This window comes from Strix uralensis, chromosome 3, assembly GCF_047716275.1.
Source record: "Strix uralensis isolate ZFMK-TIS-50842 chromosome 3, bStrUra1, whole genome shotgun sequence".
Lineage (NCBI taxonomy): Eukaryota > Metazoa > Chordata > Aves > Strigiformes > Strigidae > Strix > Strix uralensis.
The window spans coordinates 72,641,753-72,666,204 of record NC_133974.1 but is presented as its reverse complement, the minus strand read 5'-3'; the positions used below and the strand labels follow the sequence as shown (position 1 = coordinate 72,666,204).

The 24,452-nt window shown below is 42.7% G+C and overlaps 1 protein-coding gene across 3 annotated transcripts; it reads left to right on the top strand.

Moving 5' to 3' along the window:
- LOC141940955 (uncharacterized) lies at positions 1-19,590 on the top strand. Of its 3 annotated transcripts, none has more exons than XM_074862851.1 (4): positions 1-578; positions 12,258-16,087; positions 16,812-18,779; positions 19,416-19,590. In XM_074862851.1, exons 1-4 carry the CDS (start codon positions 272-274, stop codon positions 19,422-19,424), a joined length of 6,114 nt encoding a protein of 2,037 aa, XP_074718952.1. In that variant the 5' UTR covers positions 1-271; the 3' UTR covers positions 19,425-19,590. The 3 variants fall into 3 exon arrangements, with proteins under 3 accessions (XP_074718952.1, XP_074718953.1, XP_074718954.1); XM_074862852.1 differs by having other exon boundaries at positions 2-578; positions 16,833-18,779; XM_074862853.1 differs by lacking the exon at positions 1-578 and adding an exon at positions 5,016-5,128.
- Positions 19,591-24,452: the final 4,862 nt, after the last annotated feature.

Here is a 24,452-nt window from a genome sequence, read left to right as displayed (position 1 = left end):
ATCCTGGAGTTTTCCTTCATGCTAGAAATCAATTCCTACACAAGGTTGTAGGCCATTGTCTGTAAGACTTGCTTCTTCCACATATTTCATGCAGGAGAACAGTAAAATAAATAGTCCCAGATTATGTCTTGGGTTTTGTTGGTCTTTTTCCCCACAAAAGTACTTTGATTTATTAAAGTTAGTAATTTTGAAAGGGAGGAATACTAAAAAACCCACAGAAGCGCTTATTTCCCCAAATGCTTGCAGATAGATATATATATGCAAATTGAGAATGAAAGAACAATATTCTGTGTGGGGAAAAAAACCTGGCCTACTACTGATGTTACTTTTATTTTTTTCATTCTCTCTTTCTCCTTCCCTACCATCCTTCAACCAATGCTTGACCATACAGGTCTTAGAGGCAAGTTTACCAGTACCTGATGTTACTGAAGACAATTTGGAGCATGATGCCCCACCACAGGAGCCGCAGCAGCCAGGAGCTGTTACAGCACCTCAGGAGCTGGATGGGCAGCAGCCAGAGGTGGCTTCACCCCTCCAAGAACCACCCGGAGAGCAAGCAGAGGCTGCTGGAACAACGAGTGAGTAAAAACCTGTATTCACAGGACAGATCATAGAGGCCTGGATGCTAAATGGCGTGAGAAGTTTAAATGGGGCTCAGCTAGCCATCTCCTAGCAAGCAGGCAGTTACTCAGGTGATCTCTTGGTTGCTCAAGTGCTTCTGCTGGGGCACTGTTTTGTTGGGATGTTTTCTCTATAGCAGAGTTCAGATAACAAATGGGTTGTGGATTGAAGGTGTCAGTGTCGGTGGCGGGGGTTGCTGCCCATTTCCCCCTTGGGGACGGTTCTCTGCTCTCAGTGCACCCTGCGGTGTCTCTGCTTGCCTGCTGCCAATCTCTCGACCATTCACCTGGAGGAACAGCTCAGTTGCCACTTCTTATGTTAGGAGTTTCTGCTGCATAGTCCTGTCTCTTCCTTCACAGGGCAGAAATCCTTTTATGTTCATTAATTAGTGACGTTAATAATAATAAACTATTTTGAATTCACAGGAAGGGACAGGCTGCCGATCCGTTGGCTCTACCTTGATTAAAGTTCTCTTTCCTACTGCTTTTAATCAGATTGCGTTTTGACCACAAAGCCTTCCTCATTCCTGTCTGCTCTGCCCTAGGAATCTCTGTCTTGCCTTGCTGCACAGTCAGAGACGTGCTGCTCTTTCTCCGGTGCAAACTGGCAGCCCACCTCTCCTGCCCCCATCAGCCTCTTGTTGCTGTTCCCTTCCCTCCGATTCTGTTTGCAGCCGCAGGGTGAGAGATCCGCTTCAGCCACGCCGCTGCACGCTGACCTTTTTGGCAGGGGTGCTAAGAGGGAGGGATAGTTAACCAGTGCTGGTGTGAGAGAGCAGGAGAGGGATGGGGAAAGGCTAGGATGGAGCACATGCTTCAGTGTCAGCCTGTAGAGCAGCTTAAGGCATTTGTGTAGCCCTTGGTGTACTTTGGGGTTTGAATTCTAGTAAAGGCAATTCTTTGCCACACCTTCAGATGAACTGCCATAACACGATTATCCCAGTGGAAGGCTGCCGTATTTTGTGCTGAACTTTTGCGCTTTTTAAAAAAATCATATTGGTAGAGGCTTTTGGCACTGTAGAAATGGGATGCAACGTGTTTTATCTTTCACTCATGATAAACACGGCTTCTCTTAAAAATTTTACTCTTAAGTGGATAGGGATGGAGAAAGGATACTCATTAAACAGAGTCATGAAGGAAGAGAAAATAGTGATGATCTGAAGTAGTGTCAGAAGATTTCATGTCGGTATTCAGCTTCTGGGTCAAGTAACAGAGAAGGCCTTTGAAAGGGCATGAATTTCAAGTTAATAGTCAAAGGTTATCAATCTTGCTGAATAATTCTGGGTTGTAGCTTCAGTTGTACAGAAACTGCGTTTCTAGGATGTGTAACGAAGAAGAGGTGAGAAGCTTCCTTTGAATGCAGATACTTACATGTGACCAAATGCATGACGTGTTGTGGACGCAGATAGCGTTAGGAATTTGTGTGTGAGTAGATCGCCTGAAAAGTCTTCGCTTTCTTTGATAATCAACTCCTGTGGTTTTTTGCTGCTGCTGTTTTAATCAGGATTTATTTTACCGTTGTCAGTGGAACCAAGCCTACAAGGTAGCATAATTTATGTGAAAGGGAAAACAGTTCTACAGGTTTGCTCTCAAAGTAAAAAAGCCCTTTATGGAGGCAATGCAGCGTGTATTTGCTGGTAACAATAGCTGAAAATTACATCATCTGTAGAGACAAAGAAAACCTGTCCGGTCAAGCATTGAAAAGATAGTTCTTCAAGTAAAGACTATATTCAGATATTCATAACTGTTTATATCCACCCCTCTGGACCTTACAGAGTCTGGTCCACCTGTCTTTAGGCAGATGAATAAAGGTGGGGAAGAGGTATCTCTTAAATGCTCCATGCAGAGAGATCTCTCCAGATAGAGAAACATACCATTTTAGCTCTACACTTCTTCACGTTCCCCACTCATCCTTTATTTCATCTTGTTTGCAAAGTCTGTGAAGTGAGAAATAAAGCATTGTGACACTGAGCACGGAGGCAACACAGGTAATTGCCTCCAGTAAAAGAAAGTTTATGATTGAAGGGTTTTTGGGAGTTGGTTGGTTTCTTCTTGTCGTCGTTATTTGAATCTCGCATTCAGAAGACAATTTGAGAGATGATCCAGGCTCATCAAAATTGCCACTCTCAGATTAAATGAACTGGGAGGTCTGGTAAATTAAGTGGGAAGTTGGTGCTGGCAATCAGAGCCACAGACAAAGGCTGTGAATGGCTGGTCCCAGTATCCGTGTATCATCAGAACTTTGGAGATATCCCACGTAATCCGTAGAAAAGTTGTTCCTGTAACAGGAGGTCACCTCTATCAGATGCTGATCCTTTACATTTTATTTAATCGTATTGCATCCCTTTCTACTAGCAGTAAGAGCTCCTGGAGCGTTCCATTACTACAAGTATCCGGGTAATACCTTTCTGAAACTGCTCGACAGCAGCGTTTGAGACAATTGAGACTGTAATTAGGTTGTAGAGAATTCCAATTCAAAAAAACTCAAACAAATGACACCAACAAAAAAACCCCAACCCCTAAGTGACAATAGCAAAGAAGCAAACGTTTCAGTGTGGAGAAACAGCAATGTTTCACGTGTTTGTTGTTCGTGAGGGGTGAACTCCTTGGGGCGTTTAACTCGCACCTCTGGAGGTTTGGTCTGGATGTTTTGTGGCAAACCGCACCGAGAAAGCGTCCCAGAAGCGGGAGCTGAGGCGGTCTGTCGTTTCGAAAGGGGCTTTTCTTCCTGCCGAGCCGCCCTCTCCTCCCTTCGGGGGAAACCACACGAATACTCCAGGTGAAAATTTCAAGCGGGCTCCTTCGGGGCAGCGCGGCTCTGGCTGCGCGCGGTGCCGGTGCCGCGGCGGGGCGGGAAGAGACCAGACGCGCGTCAGCAGCCGGCGCGGGGCGGGGCCGGGCCGGGCCGAGGGGCGGGGCGGGGCCGGGCCGAGGGGCGGGGCCGGGGCGAGGCGCGCGGCGGCGGCGGGGAAGCCCCTTGCATTGTTGCTCTTGTCTCCCCGTTGCCGGGGTTTCCGCGTGTGGCAACCGGGGGCCCAGTGCCTCAGCGCGGGGCGACTCGCTGGGGTGTGGGTGCCGGAGCGCGCCTCCGCCTCTCCGAAGTGCTGTTTGACCGACTCGGGATTTCCTGGCGGTGCGGGAGCGTTGAAAAGGACCGACCGGCTTCGACATTTCTGTCACCGCGAGAACCGTTTCCAAGGCAAGCTTGCGGAGATTTTAAAATTTCCTGTCACCTCAGTCAGACGTTTGATGCGGTCCTTGCAGCACAAGGCTGTGCTAAGTCTGGAGACGCTAACCAGGGGGTTTTCTGCCGTCCCAGAATCTGACAGTGTCTGCAGCTGAGGAACGGAAAGGAAAGGCAGTGACCGCAGCGATGATGCTGTTTCACGTTAATCGGGCAATAATGCAGTAAAATACCTTAAGAGCTAAACTTGCTGAAGTTGAAGGAAATGCAGAAGTTAGCGTCAGTGATATGTTGTAAAAATGTTTGCATGAGAGAAACGAAGCTCTTGCTCTAGAGCTGTTTTCATTTCAATGAAGCAAAATCCAGAGGAGATTAACGCCGTGGCGGGGGGGGGGGTGTCTGCTTGCACGTGTGGCGGCAGGGTCCCAGCCTGTGATACCAAAACCTCGACGCTGTGTCCGTTGAACTCCGTACATCTCATTTAAGAAAGTAGCGCGTGAGCCACTGAAGTGTGAGAGCTGGCACCATAAACTGATTGGGCTTTGTGAAAAGGTAGTAGTATTTGGAGGAGCAAAGAGTTCAAAGGAAAAGACATCTTGCACTGCTGGTTTTGCACAAACTTCTATCGTTCCGTGGGAAACAAAATGGCATTATGAAATTTAAATAAACCAACCCCACTTTTGTTCCTAATGATAACTAATTGACACCAGAGTTTCTCTCGGCTTGCTGTTGTATGCTGTTGTATTTCCTCACTCATGTATTTTTTGCTAGAGCCAGTGAATGAATTCAACAAATAGTGGAGGTTTATTAATGCAAAATACTTTAGCCTCACAACACCTATTGACCACAAAGCCTGTAGAAGCCCTGGTCTGTTTGGAGCTGACCCTGGGGAGGACTCTACGTGATTTGAATCAGTTAGTAGGGGACGAGACATCCTACCGCTGTTTACAATAGGGTTTTCATTAAACTCGATGTTTAATGAGCTTATCACATGCTGAGCCTTTTTCCTCAAGGGTTCTCTGTTTTTTTTATTTCCTTTTATTGTTAGTAATTAAAGGTTAAACTGTTTTGCAAAAGCAATCTCTGTATAGGGTTGCACAGTCTGATCGTTTGAGGCTTTCCTTATTTAATAATTCTTGTGGAAACTTGGATTTTCACCGCAACACAACTGCTTCTACAGGACACTTTGCAAGAACTACATCTAGCTTGTAGTACAAATCACCGTTTCTTTGAAGGGACGGAGTACCTCTCCTTATTGGTAGGCGGGAGTGTTTTAAGCTATCATGTGTCTAGTTCATGCAGATGGAGCTACATCTCCTTTGTGGTGAGTTTGTCTGTGGTGTCTGTGTTACTCCTTATGCAGTCATTTTGCTAAAGAAAGTTTTTAATCTGTTTTTCATTGTGCATCGTTAGGAGCTCTCAAAAATGCCCCAACATTTACTGACATGTATTGCTTATCCCATCCTTGTTCCTAGCTGAGCAGATTTATTTTTTTTCCCTCAAATACTTGAGTGCTAGTGTTGCATCTATCTTATGCTTAGTGAATACATTTTATTTTAAAAAGCCGAACCAAGCCACTGAACGTGAGACATGGACAGCATGGGTAACCATGAAATTTCATAAATATTTGTAGCATGCTGGTTTGGTTCCCAAGCGGGTGGTTTGAGAGCAGTTTATTATTGTGAGTTCATTTAATGAGGAATCTTTAACTACAGTAACTGTATATCCAAGCAAAGACTAATGACCCTTCTGGTTTAAAAACAAACAAACCAATTTTAGTAGAATTTTACTGCGTTTTGATTTTTAGTGCTGTTTCTTGAAACATTGAAATGAAAGAAGAAATACCTTCAAATCTTGAATGAGTGAAATATATAACTTCCCTTGCTGGAATTTGAGAAGTTGGTCTCTAGGTTGGAGCAGACAACTATAGCTAAAGCAAAATCTTCTAAAAATAGAGGTTTGTGAGGAATGTTATAGCATCACAGCGGAAATGATTGTGCTTTCTTTTAAGTTACTTTCATATGAGGTTATGTACAATGTCCTTTTCTGGGGCTGTTGCCTTTGGTTTCTTAAGGAGTTGTAAGCCATGAAAAATTACAGTTATTTTGCAACTTTTTCCTTTTTCCCATTTTTAAAACTGGACACAAAAGTATGTGAGATTTTAAAACTTAACTCTTCAGTTGCCACCCAAGTACCAGAGAACTGAAGACTGAACTTAATGGTATTTGTTTCTAAAGCTTTGAAAGAAAAGCATGGTTAGAAAGTTCATGAATTGAGTGTATGCACTGTGAAATTTAGTATGCAAAAATCTCTGTAAGTCCTCCCTTATTATTTAACTATTCTGAAAGTACTCCCTCCCCACAATTAACGTAAGTCAGTCCTTAGAAACAGTTGAGTGAACAGAGTGGGGAAAGAAGTAGTATGTGCTTTCTATCAAATAATTATTTTTACATTGAAGTGGAAATAAGTATCATGAATAGTAGGGAAAGGAAGGAAGAATTTCTGAAATATATGGTCAAGAAGCAGCAGTGTCAGAGACTTTAAACCTTGTAGTTTAAAAAAAAAAAAAAATGGTTAGAAGGGTAACACCTGGACATATTTTTGTGTTGTTTTGTTACTGCAATGTAGGTAGTGTGTTTGTCTGATTTATTAAACCCAACCTCCTGAAACTTGCAGTTAAAAGAATATGGATTGGTGGTAAAATGTTCAATTCTTACACTCTGCAATGAAAACCTAGAAGCACAGCTTGTGCTTTTTTTTAAAAAAAAAATTGTTAAATTATTCAATTTCACTAATAATTCCAAATAGCTACTTTAGTCTAAATAAATCTGTTCTGGGCAGGTTTTTCATAGATATTGTGATTTCAAACTGTGTTTTGTTTTATAATTACTGCTTCTCCATCCTTATCAGTTTTTACCCTTTCTTGACTTTGTCTTTAAATGTTTCTAATAATAATTAGAGGAATTGTACAGCTAAGGGAAAATTGCATTTAACAAATAAAGCTTGGTATGTCATGGACACCAGGTTCAAATTTTTTTTTTTTAATTGCCTTCTCCTCTTTCAGTGTCATGTGAGTTTTAGAGCAGTAGGTGTATTTTTACAAGTCATATTCATAGCAAATCTAGATACAATGCAGGCAAATGATTGTAAAATACCCCTTTGGCCTTATGGCTTCAGCATTCATTTACGCTTATGCAAACCTACCGAAAGCATGATTTGGCCCTAAATACTTAAACATTGAGTAAATGAAAACAGCATAAAGTCCTGTGGAGCCTTTCGGTGGCCAGTGGAGTTTGTGAGGCGGGTGCTGGGTGTGTGTGACATCCATCTGAGAGATTGAGAATGTAGGGAATTCATGGAAAAAATCCAGCGCCGTGCTGCAAATCCTTAGGGGGAAAAGTCAACCAGCTCCAGATGTTGACATGGTTGACTGCAAGCACATGAAGTGCTGTGCCTTTAACTCTTGCAGTCAGAGTGCTTTTTTATAAAACTGGCAACTACCAGGGGAGAAACACATTTTCACTTCTAGAGACAGATGAGATGGTGGGAGCAATTAAGTTGCACTGCCAACGGTGTCTATCAGCCTACTAAAAGAGAAGTGTTATTTATTAATTTTATTTTTAATGGGATGAGACAGGAATTCAATCATTCTGAAATTATGAATTTTCCAACATCTGATCAGTATACTTCTGATAAAACAGAAATAAATTCTCACCATGGACTAAGTACTAATAAATTGTGAAATCAAGCACTTTTGATTCCCAAATCTCATACGTTTCTTTCAGAATAAAACAAAACACTTGCAGTTATTAAAACACAAGCGGCACCTTGATTCAATTAAAAATGTTTGAAAGCTTAACTGGTACATAAGCAGTTAAATAGAATTTCAGCATTAGTTCTTAGCCACAGTGGATTTAAATAGCAAAGTGAATCAATTTTATGATATCACCTTTGATATTTATTGCTGCCTCTGGATATATTTTTATTGCGCTGTTCTCCTTGACTAGCACATAACTGGTGAAGTGCAGCCCTGCTCAGGACAGACCTAAAGAAATTGTATTCATAGCAGTGTTTTACTAGATTTTTTTTTAATTTATTTTTTTCTGGTATTTTGAAGAGGCTCTCCTTGTGTTTCTTAAAGATGCTTTCAAATTCAGTGAATTCATTCAGAAAGTGCTAGTTGTCTTGCCAGAATACCTGTGGTAGTGACATGCTACAGTACTGTGAACAACAATACCATGTGTAAATAACTTCCAAACCTTTCCAAGTGGAGTTACTCACAGTTTTCTTTGCATTCAGAAGTGCACTAACATTGGGTACCAAGAATGTAATTAATAAAAATGTCATTAAAGAATCTGACTGCTAAATATAAAGTTCAGTGTGTAGCGCTGACTTCTCAGGTCTTCTGTTTCTTTTGTGCCCCACTGGATATAGAAATGCTCTTTGGGGTGTATCTTGTGAAGGTACAACTTGGATATATATTGCACTGCAGGCTTGTCACACAACAGTGGCAGCCTCCTGGTGGCATGCAGGCAAATTTTCTGAATGGCGTCTCTCTCCTCAAATGCTGAGGAAGGGCATCAGAAATTCAGTTTAAAAGACTCTTTCGGGGATTTAAACGTGAAAGAAGTAGACAAAGTAGAGACCGGGAGCAACAGCAGCAGGTCACTTAACAGCTGATATCCAAGCTCTATGTTACTTTGGGGATGAAATACCTTCTGGACAGGTTAAATGCTTTTTGTTGTGGAATTAAAGGGGTAGTGCTTGGATCAACTCTAGAAGTATACCCACTGTGTGCTATGATGGAGTGATGGAAGTGTGACGTGTGTAGCATAGTTGCAACTTCTCAGATGGGTATTAAAAGTACGTGTTCAGTCAGTCAATATTTTTTTGTTAGTTTTCCCTTTGGCAATTTATTCAATGAAGTATTGCAAGGTAGCATGTTTGCTGGACTCACAAGGAAGACCTGATTACTGATTTAACAGTTTTAAAAGCTTATCGCAGTGCCTCTAAAATGTGTTCTCTATTTTTATGATTGCATTTGCTATCTTAATATATACTCATACCTGCAGATTTTGTAATGGTTATTCAGCTCTTTTCACCTGCAAAGCATTTTACAGAGACATAGTCTTTATCTTAGGGTGTCATGAACACATCATTTTATGAATAGAATAAGCAAAAATCCTTTGAATGCTTATCATAAATATGATGAGTTGCCTTTATACGCCAGTCTTACATTCTTATCTCCCACTTTGGAAATAGAATACCTCATTAATTCATTCATTCATATCCTTTATCCTTCCTCTCTTACAGTAATCCTGTTTACCTGTAAAACCTTGGAACTCCTCTTGAACACTAAAGTTGTGTTCTAGGAATAAATAAAAAAGGGAATGCATCCTCAACTGCAACTATAAACTTTCTATAATTTTTTTGAAATTTCAGGATATTCAAAATGCATTCCCAGGGAGTGTTTGCAAGAGAAAGGGGGAACCCTTAGAAAGCTGTGTCTCTAGCTGCCTGCCAGTGCCTGCAATGACTCAAGAGTGCTTTTTGACCTCCTCTCCACTCCTGCTGCCTTCCTGCTTCTGGTCTTTCCCACTTAGGCCCAGCATTCCCCACTAGCTGTCAGCCCCAGTTTTTGTTCTACCTTTATCTAAGTCATGTCAGATGGAGACAGAGATTTCCATATGTCTAAGGGTAAATACATTGGCATTAAAGCAGGACTGAGGAAAAACTGAAGGGAGACTCTGTAGACCTTGTTTCCACCAGAGGTGTTAAGAGGTCTGGCTCTTGAACAAATTTTTATTTAGCATTAAATGATCAGTGTTTTAATTTCGTAGCTGGTTCAACCAGAAAAATCGCTTTTAGTGTAGACAAACTGAGCAATATATTAAAGTACCTGTTACTAAATAATTATAAAATATGTGATATGTACCCTAGTGTTTGAAAAAATGCCTCTAACTTTGTGAATTCCCATTAAGCCATGATAAGCTTTCTGTTAAATTACATAGTTTGATGGAAATGACAAGGACCTAGGAATAAATAAGTTTCTGGACCTAGGAATAAATGAATATAGATACAAAAGTGGTTCCTTGGCTTTATCCTTGTATAGTGTCAGCATACAACTACATAATATTTGATTCATAAGAGTAAAAAAATATTGATAAAATAAGCACATCATTTTTTCTTTGGTAACCATCTTAAAATGAAAAGTGAGTTCAAATGTGTTACTGCTGCTTCTAGCTGTGCTTACAATCTTATTTCCCTTCCCCACCCTGCCACAGCCTGAGGTGTTCTCACGGCAAGTTGGTTTTGTTTGTGGAGTGGTCGGGTGTTTGCAAGAGGTGTATTACCAATGGAGTAATAATCCTGGCTTCTTCAGAAAAAAGTCTGTTCTTACTCCGCTCCCTCACAAATTACTCAGTTTGAACATCTCTGTTTTAAAATGTTCAGGGAGTTAGGGTGTTACCAGAGGTCAGACTTTTAAGTGATCTAGAAGTTAACAATTAAAGTAAATCATTTTAAGCCGTTAGATAAATGGAAAAACAAAAAGCTTTGCTTCTGTTGACTGAGAAACAACCACCAGTAGGCTGCTGATAGTGAATATAAATGTAATTTGCCCTCTACATAGCTATTAGAAACCAGTATACTTGTAGATTTAGTTTTGCTTATTATTTAGTTATGTTTCAGCCTTACCTAGACCGCATTGTCTATGCGCTTATGAAGATGCAGTTCTGCCCAAAGGGGGGACATAGACAAGCAGATTCGAGGAAACTGGAAGGGACTCCTGGAGGTTAGGTGGTCCAGGCCCTGCACAGAGCAGGGCCAACTGCAGAGTTAGATCCGACTTAAAGATCGATCAAATGAAAACTAAATCACTTTTTGGGGAGTTCAGTGACACACGTGCTTTTGAAAGCTGTCTCCTGCGTGCCTTTGGGCACTGAAGTAGCACATGTGCAACTTAAAAGAAAGGGGCCATGCCTTCTCCCAGGATGTTGCCGTTTAATTATTTTTATATTCATCTTAGCAACATTTTTATATTCATCTTCCAACAAGTTTGGTCAGAGAGAAGAGTACACTCCCTCGTGGCCTTGCACTTTTGCCTGATGCACAAAATCAAGGGTCAAGAACATTAAACTGAAATCCTGGCGGTATCCAGGATTCCAAGCCCAAGCCCAAGAATTTTTTGGTGTCTTGAATGTGCCATAGATTTTATTTTCACATGTTGTCCTGTTTGTCATCCTGCATGTTCATCACGTGCTTATTACTATTATTAAAACTGTCATTATAGGCAACAGCAGTTTTACCTGCTCTTGTTTTGTGTTTAAATGGCAGAACTTAAAGGCTTGGTGTCCTTGTTCTTTTCTACCTTATTCCTCCAAAGTTCCTTATTTGGGGCATGGGGAGCTTGCAGTTTCAGGCTCTAAACTTGATATGTGCTGGCTTTTTAACTGCTGCATTTCAGGGGGTTTAATTTATCTGCCAGTCTGTGAATTTAGGCAGCTCACAGCCAGAGGGAGCAATAATACTTAAATTGTCCCAGCAAGACTGAGAGGGTGGTTGTCAGTGACCTGAAGGAAAAACGCAATCGGTGCTCAAGAAAGAAATAATGCAAACACAGACTTGTGAGCAGTGGACGCTAGGATTTTACCTGCCTGTATAGTAACAACCTCATTAATTTTAAGCAATGAGAAATTGCTGTAGATGACGCTTCTGTCTGGCCATAGGGGTGATGCAGTGTGATGTATGGGAGAATTCCAAGATTCATGGTGTTTAAAACAAGTGTGTTGTAATGTTAACTGTTTTGGAGGTTACAGATTTTCAGAAAAACAGGAAATTTCCCATGAGCATTTTCACATCTTACTATTCTTTTGAAACAGAGCTGTAAAATGAGCTTTTCTTTTCTTGTCATCATTTTAGGTCAGCACAATTTTTTTGGTTTCTTTTTTTTTCTCTCGGAGGTCTTTCTCTGCACGGAAAGTATACGGAGCTTTGCTTCAGGAATCATTACATAATTTCTGTATATTCTTTGAGTAATGATAGGATCGCAATAATTTTTTTTTCTCACATAAGTTTGCCTTGAAGTAAAAAAACAGCAAACAACAAAAAACCACAAACCCAAAGCCCCCACAAAAAGACCTGCAACAGAAGGAAGGAGAATGAGAGGCTATAAGCTGGAGAGGTGCATTTGCAAATAAACTTCGGAAAGACCCACACAATGAGATGAGGAAGAAAAGGAATTCTAGTAATCTTAGAAGAAAAACTAGTCGTGACAAAAAAGCAATAGTAGCGCACAGAAGAGGCACGCAGATAATAAAACAAGCATGTTTAGGAAGGTTTGATAAAAATGAAGAAAAATACATTAAAAAAATTATATATATTTCTATAATGGTATAATATAACATTAAATTGAGAAGGAAACTAACCGGGTTTTGTTGTTGTTGTTTAAACAGTTGGACAAACAGAACATTCCAGCGTAACTTTGAAAGAAGACACCGAAACTATGGAGACAAGTCCATCTGACTCAAGCACCAAGGACGGTGTAGTAGCTGCTGAGAAAGAGGATGCTCATACAGTCGAGCAGTTGCCATCTTTGGAAGAAGATGCAGAAGACCATGCATCTGAGCCACAGTCTTATGATCTGGGATTTAAAAAGCTTTTTAAATTTTTTGGGTTCAGATTCACAGTGAAGAAGGAAAAGACAGGAAAATCGGAACCAGTTCAACTGCTTACTGTAAAAAAGGAAACAGAAGTCCCTGAAGGAGCTGGTGATCAAAAAGAAGTCAGCTCAGAAGAAATAGCGATGCCTGAGGATGCCCTCTCTGCAGAAGACAACACCAAGGACATACTGAAAAATGAAAAAACAGAAGATGAATCTCCTAAAACACCAGAAGCAAAGGAGATTTGTTCTCAGTCAGCTGCCTTAGCCACTGATACTGCATCGCCATTAAGAAAATTTTTTACTCAGGGATGGACTGGATTTAGAAAAAAGAAGAGTTTTAGGAAGCCTAAAGAAGATGAACTACAGTCTCCTACTGAAGAAGATGGGCAAGAAAAAGAGGGGGCAACGTTAATAACTGAAACCAGTGAAAAGGAGGAGAAATCTGAGTTTGAGGAGCAAGATGAGGAGAGGAACGTGACAGAAGTAACTATTGAAGAGCATGAGAAGGAGCAAACTGAAGATGAAAAACAGCAGTCAAAAAGGATTGTGGCAGACATAGGAGTGGAAGCAAGCGGGAAGGAAGAGCTAATCAAGCACGATGAGCAGGAACAAAAAGAGGCTGTAACAGCAGCAACAGCTAAAGAAAGTGCGAAGGAGAAAAAGGCTGAAGATGATCAAGAAAGGAAACTGGTGGAAGTCTCAGATGATCTTGGTAAAAAGGAAGAAGAAACCGAAGAAGGAGAAGAAGAAAGTGAGCAGACAGAGAAACCACTAAACACAAGCTCAGGGGTACCTGTTGTTTCTGACATTGTGAATGGAGAACTGAAAACATCCTCAGAAGTCCTACCTGTGGGAGAAAAACTGGAGTCCACAGAGAAGTGTGAAATAGATGACAGAACTGAAATATCCTCTGAAGAGAGACCTGAAGCAGGATCCTTGGCAATTGAAATTTCTAGTGAACAGCTTAAAAAATCTGAAGGAAGAGAAGGAAATAAACGTGCTCCACTAGAGAAAGAAACATTTGATGAAGAAACAGAGGAAGCAGAATTGAAAATATCACCCACAGTAGAAGACATCACACGAGGAGAAGCTCTGGATACAACCACAGGGAAGAAAGAAAGCAAAGAACATGAGACAAAACTGACTCTGGGTGCTCCTGGATTGAAGTCCTTTTCTACTTCTGAATGTTCCGTTGACACAGAGGATGATCAACAGTCTATCAAACCCACTGATGAAGGATTACAGGGAAAAACTCGCATAGTTATGACTGATACTATCAAACCGGATGAAATGACCACAGAAATAACGCCTGAAGAGGCAGCTGGAAAGAGGCCTCCAGAAGGTATCACAAACGAAGCTGAACTGCTGTCTTCTCAAGAAAAAAATAAACTGCAAGGCAGCCCTTTAAAGAAACTCTTTACGGGTACTGGATTAAAAAAACTGTCTGGAAAGAAGCGTAAAGGCAAAAGAGAAGAATCTAAGTTAGGGGAACAGGGTGAACCAATTCAGCACTTACCAGATTCCCCAGATAGCCCAGAGGAACAAAAAGGGGAGAGTTCTGCTTCTTCTCCTGAGGAGATGAATGAAATTCCTTCTTTGGAGAAACCTGTAGACGGAATGCAGGTCACTGAAAATGAAGATGCTGCAGTTTCAGATGTGGAGCGAAAAAGAGAAAGTGTTACACCCTGGGCATCATTTAAAAAGATGGTGACTCCCAAGAAGCGTGTCAGAAGACCTTCTGAAAGTGATAAAGAAGAAGAAATTGATAAGACAAAGAGTGTTGCAGTGTCTGCAACTGAAAATACTATTGATGAAAATCAGGGAGAATTAAAAGAAAATGGGATGGACCAGAAACCAGAGAAAACCACAGAAGAGCCCAAAAAAAAGGTTGACACCTCTGTGTCCTGGGAAGCTTTTATATGTGTAGGTTCTTCAAAGAAAAGAGCCAGGAAATCATCATCATCATCTGATGAAGAAACTGAACATAAGCTTGGTCAAGAAAGCCAAAAAATAGAAGAGTCTGGACAGAACAAAGAAATGGCAACAGATGCAGTTCTTACTAGTTCTCAGGAGAGCGACCAAGGACAAGGGAATTCTTCCCCAGAACAAGCTGGAAGCCCATCCGAAGGGGAAGGTATTTCAACATGGGAATCATTTAAAAGGTTAGTCACTCCAAGAAGGAGATCCAAAACCAGAATGGAAGAGAGAACTGAAGACTCTGTTGTGGGATCTAGCCTTGAGCATTCAACATCGGATGGTGAGCCTGGAAAAGATGAATCATGGGTTCCATTTAGAAAACTGATGCCTGGGCGTAGGAAGAAAAAGTCAGATGGAAAGCCAGCACCAAGTCATCTTAAACAAGCAAGAGAAGACATGGCAGAAACAACTGAAGAAGATTCGGATATTCCAGCTGTTGTTCCTTTATCTGAATATGAAGCAGCAGAGCAGGAGAAAATTGAAGCCCAACAAACAAAAGATGCTGAAGCGATGAGAGAACAAACCTCAGAGAAGGAGAGAGCAGAACAATTAGAGGAGACCCTAAGAGTTGAGCAAGCACATGAGGGACTGGTACATGCAGTTACTGTTACCGTTGTGGAAGGGGAAAGGGCGGTTACCAGTATTGAAGAAAGGTCACCATCTTGGATATCTGCTGCTCTGACAGAGTGCATTGAGCAGGCAAAAGAAGAGGAAGAGAAAGAAACTGAGAAAACATTTGAATCAGATGTTACTGTGGAAGAAGCAGTGGTAGCTCCTAAGACAGTGCCAGAGATGAGAAAGGCTGTAAGTTATGACACCACAGCAAGTGAGCTAGAGCTGACCTCAGAAGCAGTGACAGCTCCAGAGGAGACGGCAGAAGCTTCCTGCACTGAAGAAACAATGGAAGTGTCCCTTGCTGAGGAGACAACTGAGATGGTTTCTGCTGTTTCACAGTTGTTAGAAACCCCAGATACTACAGAGGAAGTGACGCCTGTACAAGAAGTAGAGGCCACTGAACAAAATTTGAAAGAATTAGACAAACAGACACAAAAAGTTCTTGATGAAGTTGTTGAAAGAGTAAAGTTAGCAGGTGTAGCACAGCTGGTTAGTGAAAGACCCGAGTCAGCAGCTATAATTGCAACAGTACAAGGCATTGAGTCAGAAGTGAAAGCTGACGCTAAAGATGGGAACACTGTAGGCCAGGAAACTGTTTTGCCTGGACAGTCCTTGGAAAAAGGAGAACACAAGGAGGATGGCCTCCAGCCCCAGGGAAGTGCAGGGAGCGTTCAGGGCCAAAACGGAGTTGAAGAGGGTGTTCTACCCGAAGGTTCAGAGAGAAATGAAGTACCTGCTGCAGTGAAAGAAAGCACAGAAGGATGTGAAAATGTAGATGTATTGAGAGATGAAAGCCAGTGGCAGGCATGTGAAACAGCAGCTGTAGAAGACCATGAAGAAATACCTGAAGTGGAGGGGACAGTAGAGGAATCTTCATCACATGACAGAGAGTTTCCCAGCGTCAAAGCAGTCACTCCCAAGGAAGAGATATTAGTAAAGGAGGAGCCTTCAGAACCAGAGAGACTGCCCATAACAGAATTGACAGTAGAGGAGACGAGCGATGAACGTATTCCGGAAGTACAGACTGCGGTGAGTCTTACACATAACACAAAGGTTGATTTGTCAAATTAAAAACCAGCACGTGTTAGATATTATACCTAATTCAAAACCAGGTTGTGGCCATACTACTGTCAAGGACCTTCCTTGTGCAGCCTGTGGCAACTGAAGTTAATTTCTGGTGAGACACACACACAGATGTCCAGAAGCAGCAGCCACTGAGGCTGGTGTGCAGAGTGAGGTGGATGCAGTTCCTGCAGAAATGGAGTAGGAGATGGTGTGCATTGCTGAAGCAATTGCCATTAGGGCTCCTGCACAGCACAGTGTGACTTGACGGATTATATGAACACCTGAGACGCATATGTGAGCCGTATGGCACCATACATAGTGGATGGTAGCTTCGGTTGTAGGCAGAGATACAATTGTAGCTGAAGTACCTCTGCAAAGGGCAGAAATGAAATGACACCACTATCGCCAGTTTTAAATGTGCGGAAATTATTGTGGCTGATGTTCTTCCCTACCTCCCCACCACCTTCCTGGCTTAGTCTTTGTTTCAAGTGCTGTCAGCTGTCCCTTGCTTTAGGCTGCCCTTTGTTTAATGAGCTGTGTGTCCTGAGAAACTGAACACAAGCTAGAATCATGGTGACCCACTAGTCTCTGACTCTTTCCATAACTCTCCTCCTTTTGGTCATTTTTTTCTGGTGCTTTTTCACCGAGAACATTCCTGGTCACTCCCTGCTCGTACCCTTTTTCACAGGTCTGTTGCAATTCTCCTCAGGTGCAGGACAAGACAGAGGATGATACCTCTTCCTTGGGGCTTACAGCTGAAGAGCCTCTGCAGCTTGAAGGAGGGGGCAAAACCCTCACTGCGAGACCAGAGCGTACAGAAGCAGTTGTCACTGTGGTCCTCATTAAACCTGAAAGACAAGATGAAATTCATGACTTAGACTCAAAAGAGCAAGGTTGTACTGAAGGAAGTCCTAGCAGGGCATCTGCCCAGAGAGAAGAAGAGGAAGATGATGCTGTGCTTCTTGGAGTAAAAAGCACAGAAGTCACTGTTGTTGAGGTTCCACTGCAGAATGAGGTAAAAACCTCTGCCCTTCCTTTGGAAACAAATGTCTCAGGACCAGCTGCAGATGCTGAGCAGAGTGTGAGGGATGGGGCTGGCAGGGACATTCCAGCAAAAGATTCTGTGCCACAGTGCCTAGAGCCACAATGCAGAGAAAAAACAACTGAAACCCCCTCCCAGAGTGGTGAAACCACAGATGACAAAATGGAAGATGCTATGCTCAAAACTGAAACACACTTGGAGAATGACACCACTGTCACTGAGGCTCCCATGCAGATTGAAGCAGACGGCATATCTAATTTAGCATCAACATGCCCAGATAGCACGGAAAATGTAAGTGCTGTCCTCATTGACATAGGTCCTAAGAAATGTGAAAGGCCAAGCAGCTTAGCTGAAGAAGACACTGTGGAAAAAGAACAAGAACTTGTAGAAACCTCCAACTGTCAAGACTTTCAGAAAGAAGATAACAAAAATGAGCAATCACTGGAAAGACCCAAAGAAGTATTTGAATCTGGAAAACAGGAAGGTGATGAATGTTCAGCTGCGGTCCTGCAAGAGGTTTTAACCGTGCAAGAAGGTGGCGGCTCTGACTCGGCCTTCCTACACGCTGAAAGCTTGGAAGCTCTGAGAGTGCCTGTGCTTGTAGCAGCTGCAGCAGTTGAAGAGCATGTCATCACAGAAGCAGTAATGCCCACAGACATGACAGCCAAAACTGTACAGCCCTTGGCAACCACACCAGAGCATATGGCTTCTGAAGGGGTCCCAGTTACTACTGTTGACTATTCAGGCTGTGAGACTGCAGAGCTTGGTAGTGCAGAAGCACCTGAACCTCGAGTGACTCCTGCTTCCATGAATGGAATATCAGAGGAGCAAGAGCGGCCCCAGAGTACAGAGCAACCCAAACAAAATGGTTTTCCTCTAAGTGACAGCCTGTCTCTCACCCACATGGAATTTGAGAAGGATGTTGTTCAGTCTGTGACTATAGAGTCCCAGAGTACGAAAATTGTATTAAATGCCATCCAGACGGCTGTTCACAAACTTGCAGAAACAGAAGAGTCAGCTGCCTTTGAGTCAGAGCAGCACATTAAGTCCATAGGGAAAAGCCCATCAGATACAGATATCCATGAACTTCTGGAAAGTACGCAGGTGGATCATCAACTTCCAGTAAAAGAGGAAGATACATGGAGAGAAGAACAAGAGCTCCAGCAATCAGGAATAGTGAAAACTGCTACCTTAACAGAGTCTGCAGAAATTCAGGCAACTGTATTAAAAACAAAAGATACGCTGTTAACTTCTGAGATGCTGAAAGACAGACAAAGTCAGAATTCTTTACCAATTGTGACTAGCCCTGAAGATGTTTCAATGGAAAGTGTGAGACTTCAGAAATCAACACTAGAACTAAGTACTTCAGAAGACTCAACCAAAGACCCCCTAGATATACATCCACCAAAATTAAGGGAAAAAGAGGTTGGGCAGACTGTGGAAATCCCAGACCAACATACAGGTCAGCCAACATACAGAGAAAGTGAGGAAGAACAACGTCACCCGCCAGTGGAAGATGGGAAAACAGAGACATGGGAGGATGATAGCTGCCAAGAAGGAACGTCCTGTGATAGTCCACAAAGTCCGAACTCAGTGGCTCCCGAGGCCTTGAATGTAAGTAGCATTTTTAGCCAACAATTACTTTTTTTTCAAAAATACTTTTGGAGGTTTCTAAAACTGTTGTGTCTCTAATTTTGTTTTGTAATTCTGGTGAAAGGCAGCTGCTCCCCAGTTTAATCAACAGGCCACAGATATATGGGTTGGTTTTTTCCTTGTCATTTTACTGCTCCTCTCGCTAACTGCCCAACACGTTGTTTCTTCTCTGTACAGCCACCCTCACTTTAATGGCCTTTGACTTGGCCTGGAGTTTCGGGGGATATTTCTGGGAGGTAGAAAAAGTGGCTTCCAGTTTTCCTAGATACGCACTCATATGGCACGTGTTTAATGTGTGGGATTTAATCTGCAAACACTCTTCCTCTCTAACAAAGCTCTTTTTAAAATCCTAAAGGATGTGAGCGTTGCCTTCCGTGGTAAACCTGGAGTGCCTTATGTACCAAATCTCTTTGCACTTCGGTGAAATCTGAATCGGAAATGATAGGCACAGTTTCTCCCTAGGATATTTAACTGCACTTGCTTCACTAAGTCATGAGACCTTTACCTCTGTCTTTGAGACCTGCTTGGGAAAATAAGATATTCTTGAGAGAATAAGTTGTCACTAATAAAGCTTTTTTACTGTCGTCTGTCTTTCAGATGTGCTAAGCATCCATGTGGCATTTGGAGGGATGCCAGTCCTAGAGAACAACTGACAATCCTGCGACAGAACCAGGAGCTTTATTCACTACCCTTTATTCTTGGATGTTAACATGTGCTCTTCTGAAGACCACATCTTTTTTTGTTATTTCTATTAAAAACCCAATGCCTTCAATGTTGGCTATATCCACACATTTGTTCCATTCGAAGGTCATTTGCCTCTGCCCCAAATACACCACTTAGGCTGGAGATGCACAACCGAATGGATGGACAGACCACTACAATTTGTACCACAGTTATTGTCGTCCCCTCACTCAATGTGTGTCCTGTCTGTCCCATCTCCTTGAATCCCTTCACTCATCCCTGAATCCCCCTCCCTTCTCTCTGCAGTCTTTCTTCCCCCCCCACGCCCCCCCCCTCTTCCGTAGCTGTCTCGATTTGACCTACGAGTGGCTGTAGATGCTGCTTGACTTGTGTGTGAGGGGGAAGAGAAGGGCTGACTGATGGGAACACGAGAGACTTCTGGCTGAGCTGCAGATGTGGCTTTATCAAACAGCAGGAACTGGATCACGCACAAATTCTTGAGCAAGACGCTCAAGATTGCTGCCTTTCAGTCCCATTCAGGTATCTCTCTCTGTCCTTCAGTTGTATTTGTGCAGGCCTGATTTAGTCAGAAATTACTTCTATGGTGTAGCTTGAAAGGAGATTGAGAATACCCTTCTTCTGTTGTTCCAGACTTCAGGTCTCAGGACTGGACTGTAACGTGTTGAATATTTATATGTATGTCTTAAAAACCCAGTTCTGATTTTAATGTAGAGCTATGATACTTCTGTACTATTTAGGCGTACCCGTAAATGAATTTTGTAGAGTAGCCTGGAGAGGAAATTGATACCATTGGAGCAGAAATTGATAACATGTAGCTTCCTATTTATTGTTCCAGGTTTTTCCCCTTGTAAAATCTCTCAAAAACTTGGCTGTCTTGCTTTGAATATTTATATGTGTATCCTAAACCCAGTTCTGATTTTAATGTAGAACTATGGTATTTCTAAAGACAAAAGGAGAGCCCTGACCTGTGTCAGATCTACCACTCACTTCTACTTGCAGTCCTCCCTGGTTTCTCAGAACCCTCCAGACTTACCATTTCCCTGTCGTCTCGCTCATGTAGCAACCCCAGTGGTACCACAGCCCGCAAATTGCATCCTTCTCATTGCAGAGTCTGCTCATTTCTGGTCACTGCCCCAACCAACCCCAAGCCTTTTGCCACACCTACACCATCTAACATCCTTCCCACATACAAGCTTCCTCCTTTCCCAAGCCCTACCTGAACCTCTTTCCCACCACAGCATTTCCTGAAATCCTCCCCGCTCCTTATCAATTCCCTGTCTTCAGCGAGAGGGGCATAGGGAGGGGGGTAAGGGCTTGGTGATTGATTCTGTCGTGGATTGCAAAAAGTTGATGAGACCTTTGGGGTGCTGAGATCTTAAAAGCCTTCCTGTAAGGTGGATTGGACTGACAACAGCTGTAGACCAGAATGAGGGTGGTTTCAAGATGAGAAGAAGCCCCAAGACCCAGAGTCCAGGGCCGTCTGTCCCCAACAGGAGTTGGCCCTCTCTTTTGTTGTTTACATTAAAATCAAACATGGGGTACAAGTCAGTACTTTCAGCTCTTGTTTCTGAAGTGAAGGTTACAGATCGCACTTTGTGAAACTGATGCCCATCGAGTTGAACAATAGCTCACTATCCTACCTGTATAGTAATTTATTTTAAAGTCAACTTTTAGTGTACAAATGCTCTTGTTACGGCAGGTGCTTGCTTCTCCTTGAGGCTGCACGTACAGCAAGCAATGTGACTGATTGCACTGGTGTGATTGCACCATCTGGTGCTGCCCTGCGTGGAAGCACCAAAAGATTTTTTCCTTACCTCAGAGCAAATTATATAAATATTTAAAGCCAAACAATGTGGTTTCAAACAATCCAGTCTATCTCTGTCCATCGTTAGCGGCAGCTTTCCCCCTTAGCTTTGGGCAATTCCAACAACCTTGCTTGGTTTCCACAGGTTTAAGTTGTCTTGCAAGTTCATCGTGCTCTTAATAACACCTCACAAGTGCAAACTTGGCTGAATTTGTACAAATTGTATACCTATGTACGTTAAGCCATATTGCAATAGCTGCAGCAGGTAAAACAAAATAACAATAGCATGACCTGTGTAATCCTGATTCTTATGTTTGTAGCCCCAAAGCTGTTAATAATATGTAAAGTTAATTCTTGTCTGAACCTCATTTAAATAAAGCTAGCTTTACCACAGTGTAAATTGTCTGTTGGTAGTAATTAGACAGGCTTTAACTTGCCTGTTTTCTCCATTAATCCAGGGCCTAGGGAAGCAATGCAACAAACTTTTAACTATAAAACAAATACAAAGGCTGCTGCTTATAAGTGACAGCTAAAAAATCACTGCACCCAAAACCAGGCTAATGGTGCAAGGAGCATGCCTCCACACAAAGATAGTACTTTCTTCCAGCATATTGCTTTGGCCTCTGAAGTTAATTTGAGACTGTGACTTCTGGCTTGTGCTTAAAAGCTTGAAGCTTTCTCTAATCCAATGTACTGGGTTATCAAATTTGATTTTGTTTTTAAGGTAGATTTTCATTGATTAAATAAAATACAACTACAAATTTGTTCTTATGTGTGTATGTGGTGCTTTTTTCAGCTTGCTTAGTGAAAATTATTTTCCGATGGTTGCTTCATCTTCCGAGAGTCAATTCATTTGTTGTTGACTTTGACGTTCAGCTTTTGATGTGAATTAAGGGAACTAATTACAGAATTAAACTGCGATTTGGTTGTAGGTTTCTATAAAATATGCATACTTCAGAAGAAGTAACTAGGATAAGGTACTTCAGAAGACCGTGAAGAAAAAAAGCCTCTGTTAAATTCAAGATAGATAACAATATGCAGTGAGCCAGAATGAAAAATGAGTAAATTGGACGCCTTGCAGGTGTAACTGAAACGACAAAGCAGCAACAGGAACGTACAGAAAAAAACTTTGGCGTAGAGTAGTAGAATAAGGACTGTAGGCCCACGACTGGTATCTTCTAGTCTCCCCCGCTTCTGCTGAGCTGGGGTATACTCCTGACGGCACTGAAAATCCAGAGGTGCTGGGGATTTATGTTCACAGGCCTTGGACTTCAGACATTAGATTTTTCTAGCCGTCTACGTGCCATGGGTAAGGATGTTTAGCGGCATTTGTATCTCAAAAGGCTTGCGTAGATTCATGCCTGAACTCATTTTGTCAAGCTACATGTTTACTTTCTTATCTCAGCTAAGATGCTAAATCCTGTATCAGCAAATACTTACCTGCACTGGTCACAGCAGATGTAGGGATGTTGAAACGTGACAGGGTGCCTGTCCCTCTTCTTGCTTTCATACTGCGTCAGGGGACTCCTGCTGCAGGTGACTGATCTCAGTGTTCAACTCCGGCATCTGGAAGTAGAGATCAAGCCAGCATCTCCCACCAGACTTTGTGCTCAAGGCACACAACCTCTGCCAGTCCTTTTGCAAGGTTTATGCATTTATGCTGTCCTGTTACTGGTTAACGTGAAGCCCCTAAACAGGCATCAAAGCAGAGCTCAGAGACCAAACCTCTTGGCATGCCAGGGAGGTTTGTGTGCTGTCTTCTCTTTTGTAAGGCTGTTTTATTGGCAATAGCTCAAGTATCCTGCCTCTTAGCTCAAGCTGTGGAAGCAGATCTGGCTTTCCCATTTAGATCCGGAGCACATGAGAGGCAGCTGTGCTCCTTGAGGAACCCGCACAGCTCGGATACAGCAAGTGCCTGGGGATGGGCAGGCAGCTTGCCAGAAGCACAGAGGATTCCTGAGATGGTCCCGTCTGGATGCTGAATGCTGGATATTTGTCATTCACACCGCCACGCGGGAGGGGAGCAGGCCTGAGGAGGTTGATGGCCCTGCAAGAAAGGCTGTGGTTTGGCACGAGGAGCAATGTGGATCAGGCGGCCGGTGGGATTGGCAGCACAGGGTTTGGAGTCCTGGCTTCTGGGGAGATGGAAAAGAGGGTGACTCTTAGCTCTGTGAACATTTGAAGACGCCGCCAACAAGATGGAAGCTTAGCCACCACAATACTAATATCCAATTTAGGGCTGATGTCACTTCTAGCTGGACACTAAATTTAATCTTTACAAAAGTAAGAATGAAAGATAAGGGTGTAGTAAAGGCCTGTGTCTGTCTGGCTCCAACATTCTCTTGAAAAAATATATCAACTCTTCAAAATAGGAAGAACAGTTTTAAGAAGTCTCCTATTCCTCCTTGAAAATTACACCCATTTCCAGAGCTTGAAAAACCGACAGAGCTCAGTCCTTAGTGCAAGGACTGATGATCCGATGGAACGAGGGCAGCAGAAGTCCAATGTGCCATGGGAGCTGCTTCCTGGGGACGGTCTCTGTGTAAAGTCCTGTGGCAGCTTGACCCTGTCCTCATCATCTGGCCTGCAGATATGTCTCCGTCCCTCCTACAAAGGCACCGGACTAGAAAGAATAACTAGCAAGACGCCTTTTCCTCGGAGCAGCTAGACAAGAGGGAATTGGAAAAAATTGCAAGGCATTTCCAAGCCAGCTGCTGTCCTGGAAGGCAGATGTCCTGAGAAGCCTTTGGGAAACAGCCTTACAGAAATCCCTGCCTTCTCCCTGGTGTAACTGTCCCCTTGGCATGGTCTTCTCTGGCCCCTTGTCCTTGCAGTGCTACGACATCCTCTCCCTTGCTTGAGCTATCTGTCTCTCTCCTTAGGAAGCAGGTTCCTTGTGAACTTTTAAACTCATTTCTAGGAGATTTTTCAGCAGACAGTCCCAGGGTCAGCGTGACATAGTCAGTGATGCCTCTCATTTCCCATAGAAATGACTGTATGAAGCAGAAAACCTGACATACAACCACCTGTACTAACACTTCTCCCTTTCTCCCTTTCGCCACCCTACCTGCGGTAGCCATGAGGCTCACAAACAAAAGGACAGAGAGGGGTGATGCTCAGCCAGTATT

Bases quoted from the DNA above. Each gene is read 5' to 3' on its own strand.
- LOC141940955 (XM_074862851.1), top strand. From the start codon at position 272: ATGAAAGAACAATATTCTGTGTGGGGAAAAAAACCTGGCCTACTACTG. The intron at 579-12,257 runs GTGAGTAAAAAC...TTGTTTAAACAG, and splicing joins AGAGGCTGCTGGAACAACGA to TTGGACAAACAGAACATTCC. The intron at 16,088-16,811 runs GTGAGTCTTACA...CCTTTTTCACAG, and splicing joins TTCCGGAAGTACAGACTGCG to GTCTGTTGCAATTCTCCTCA.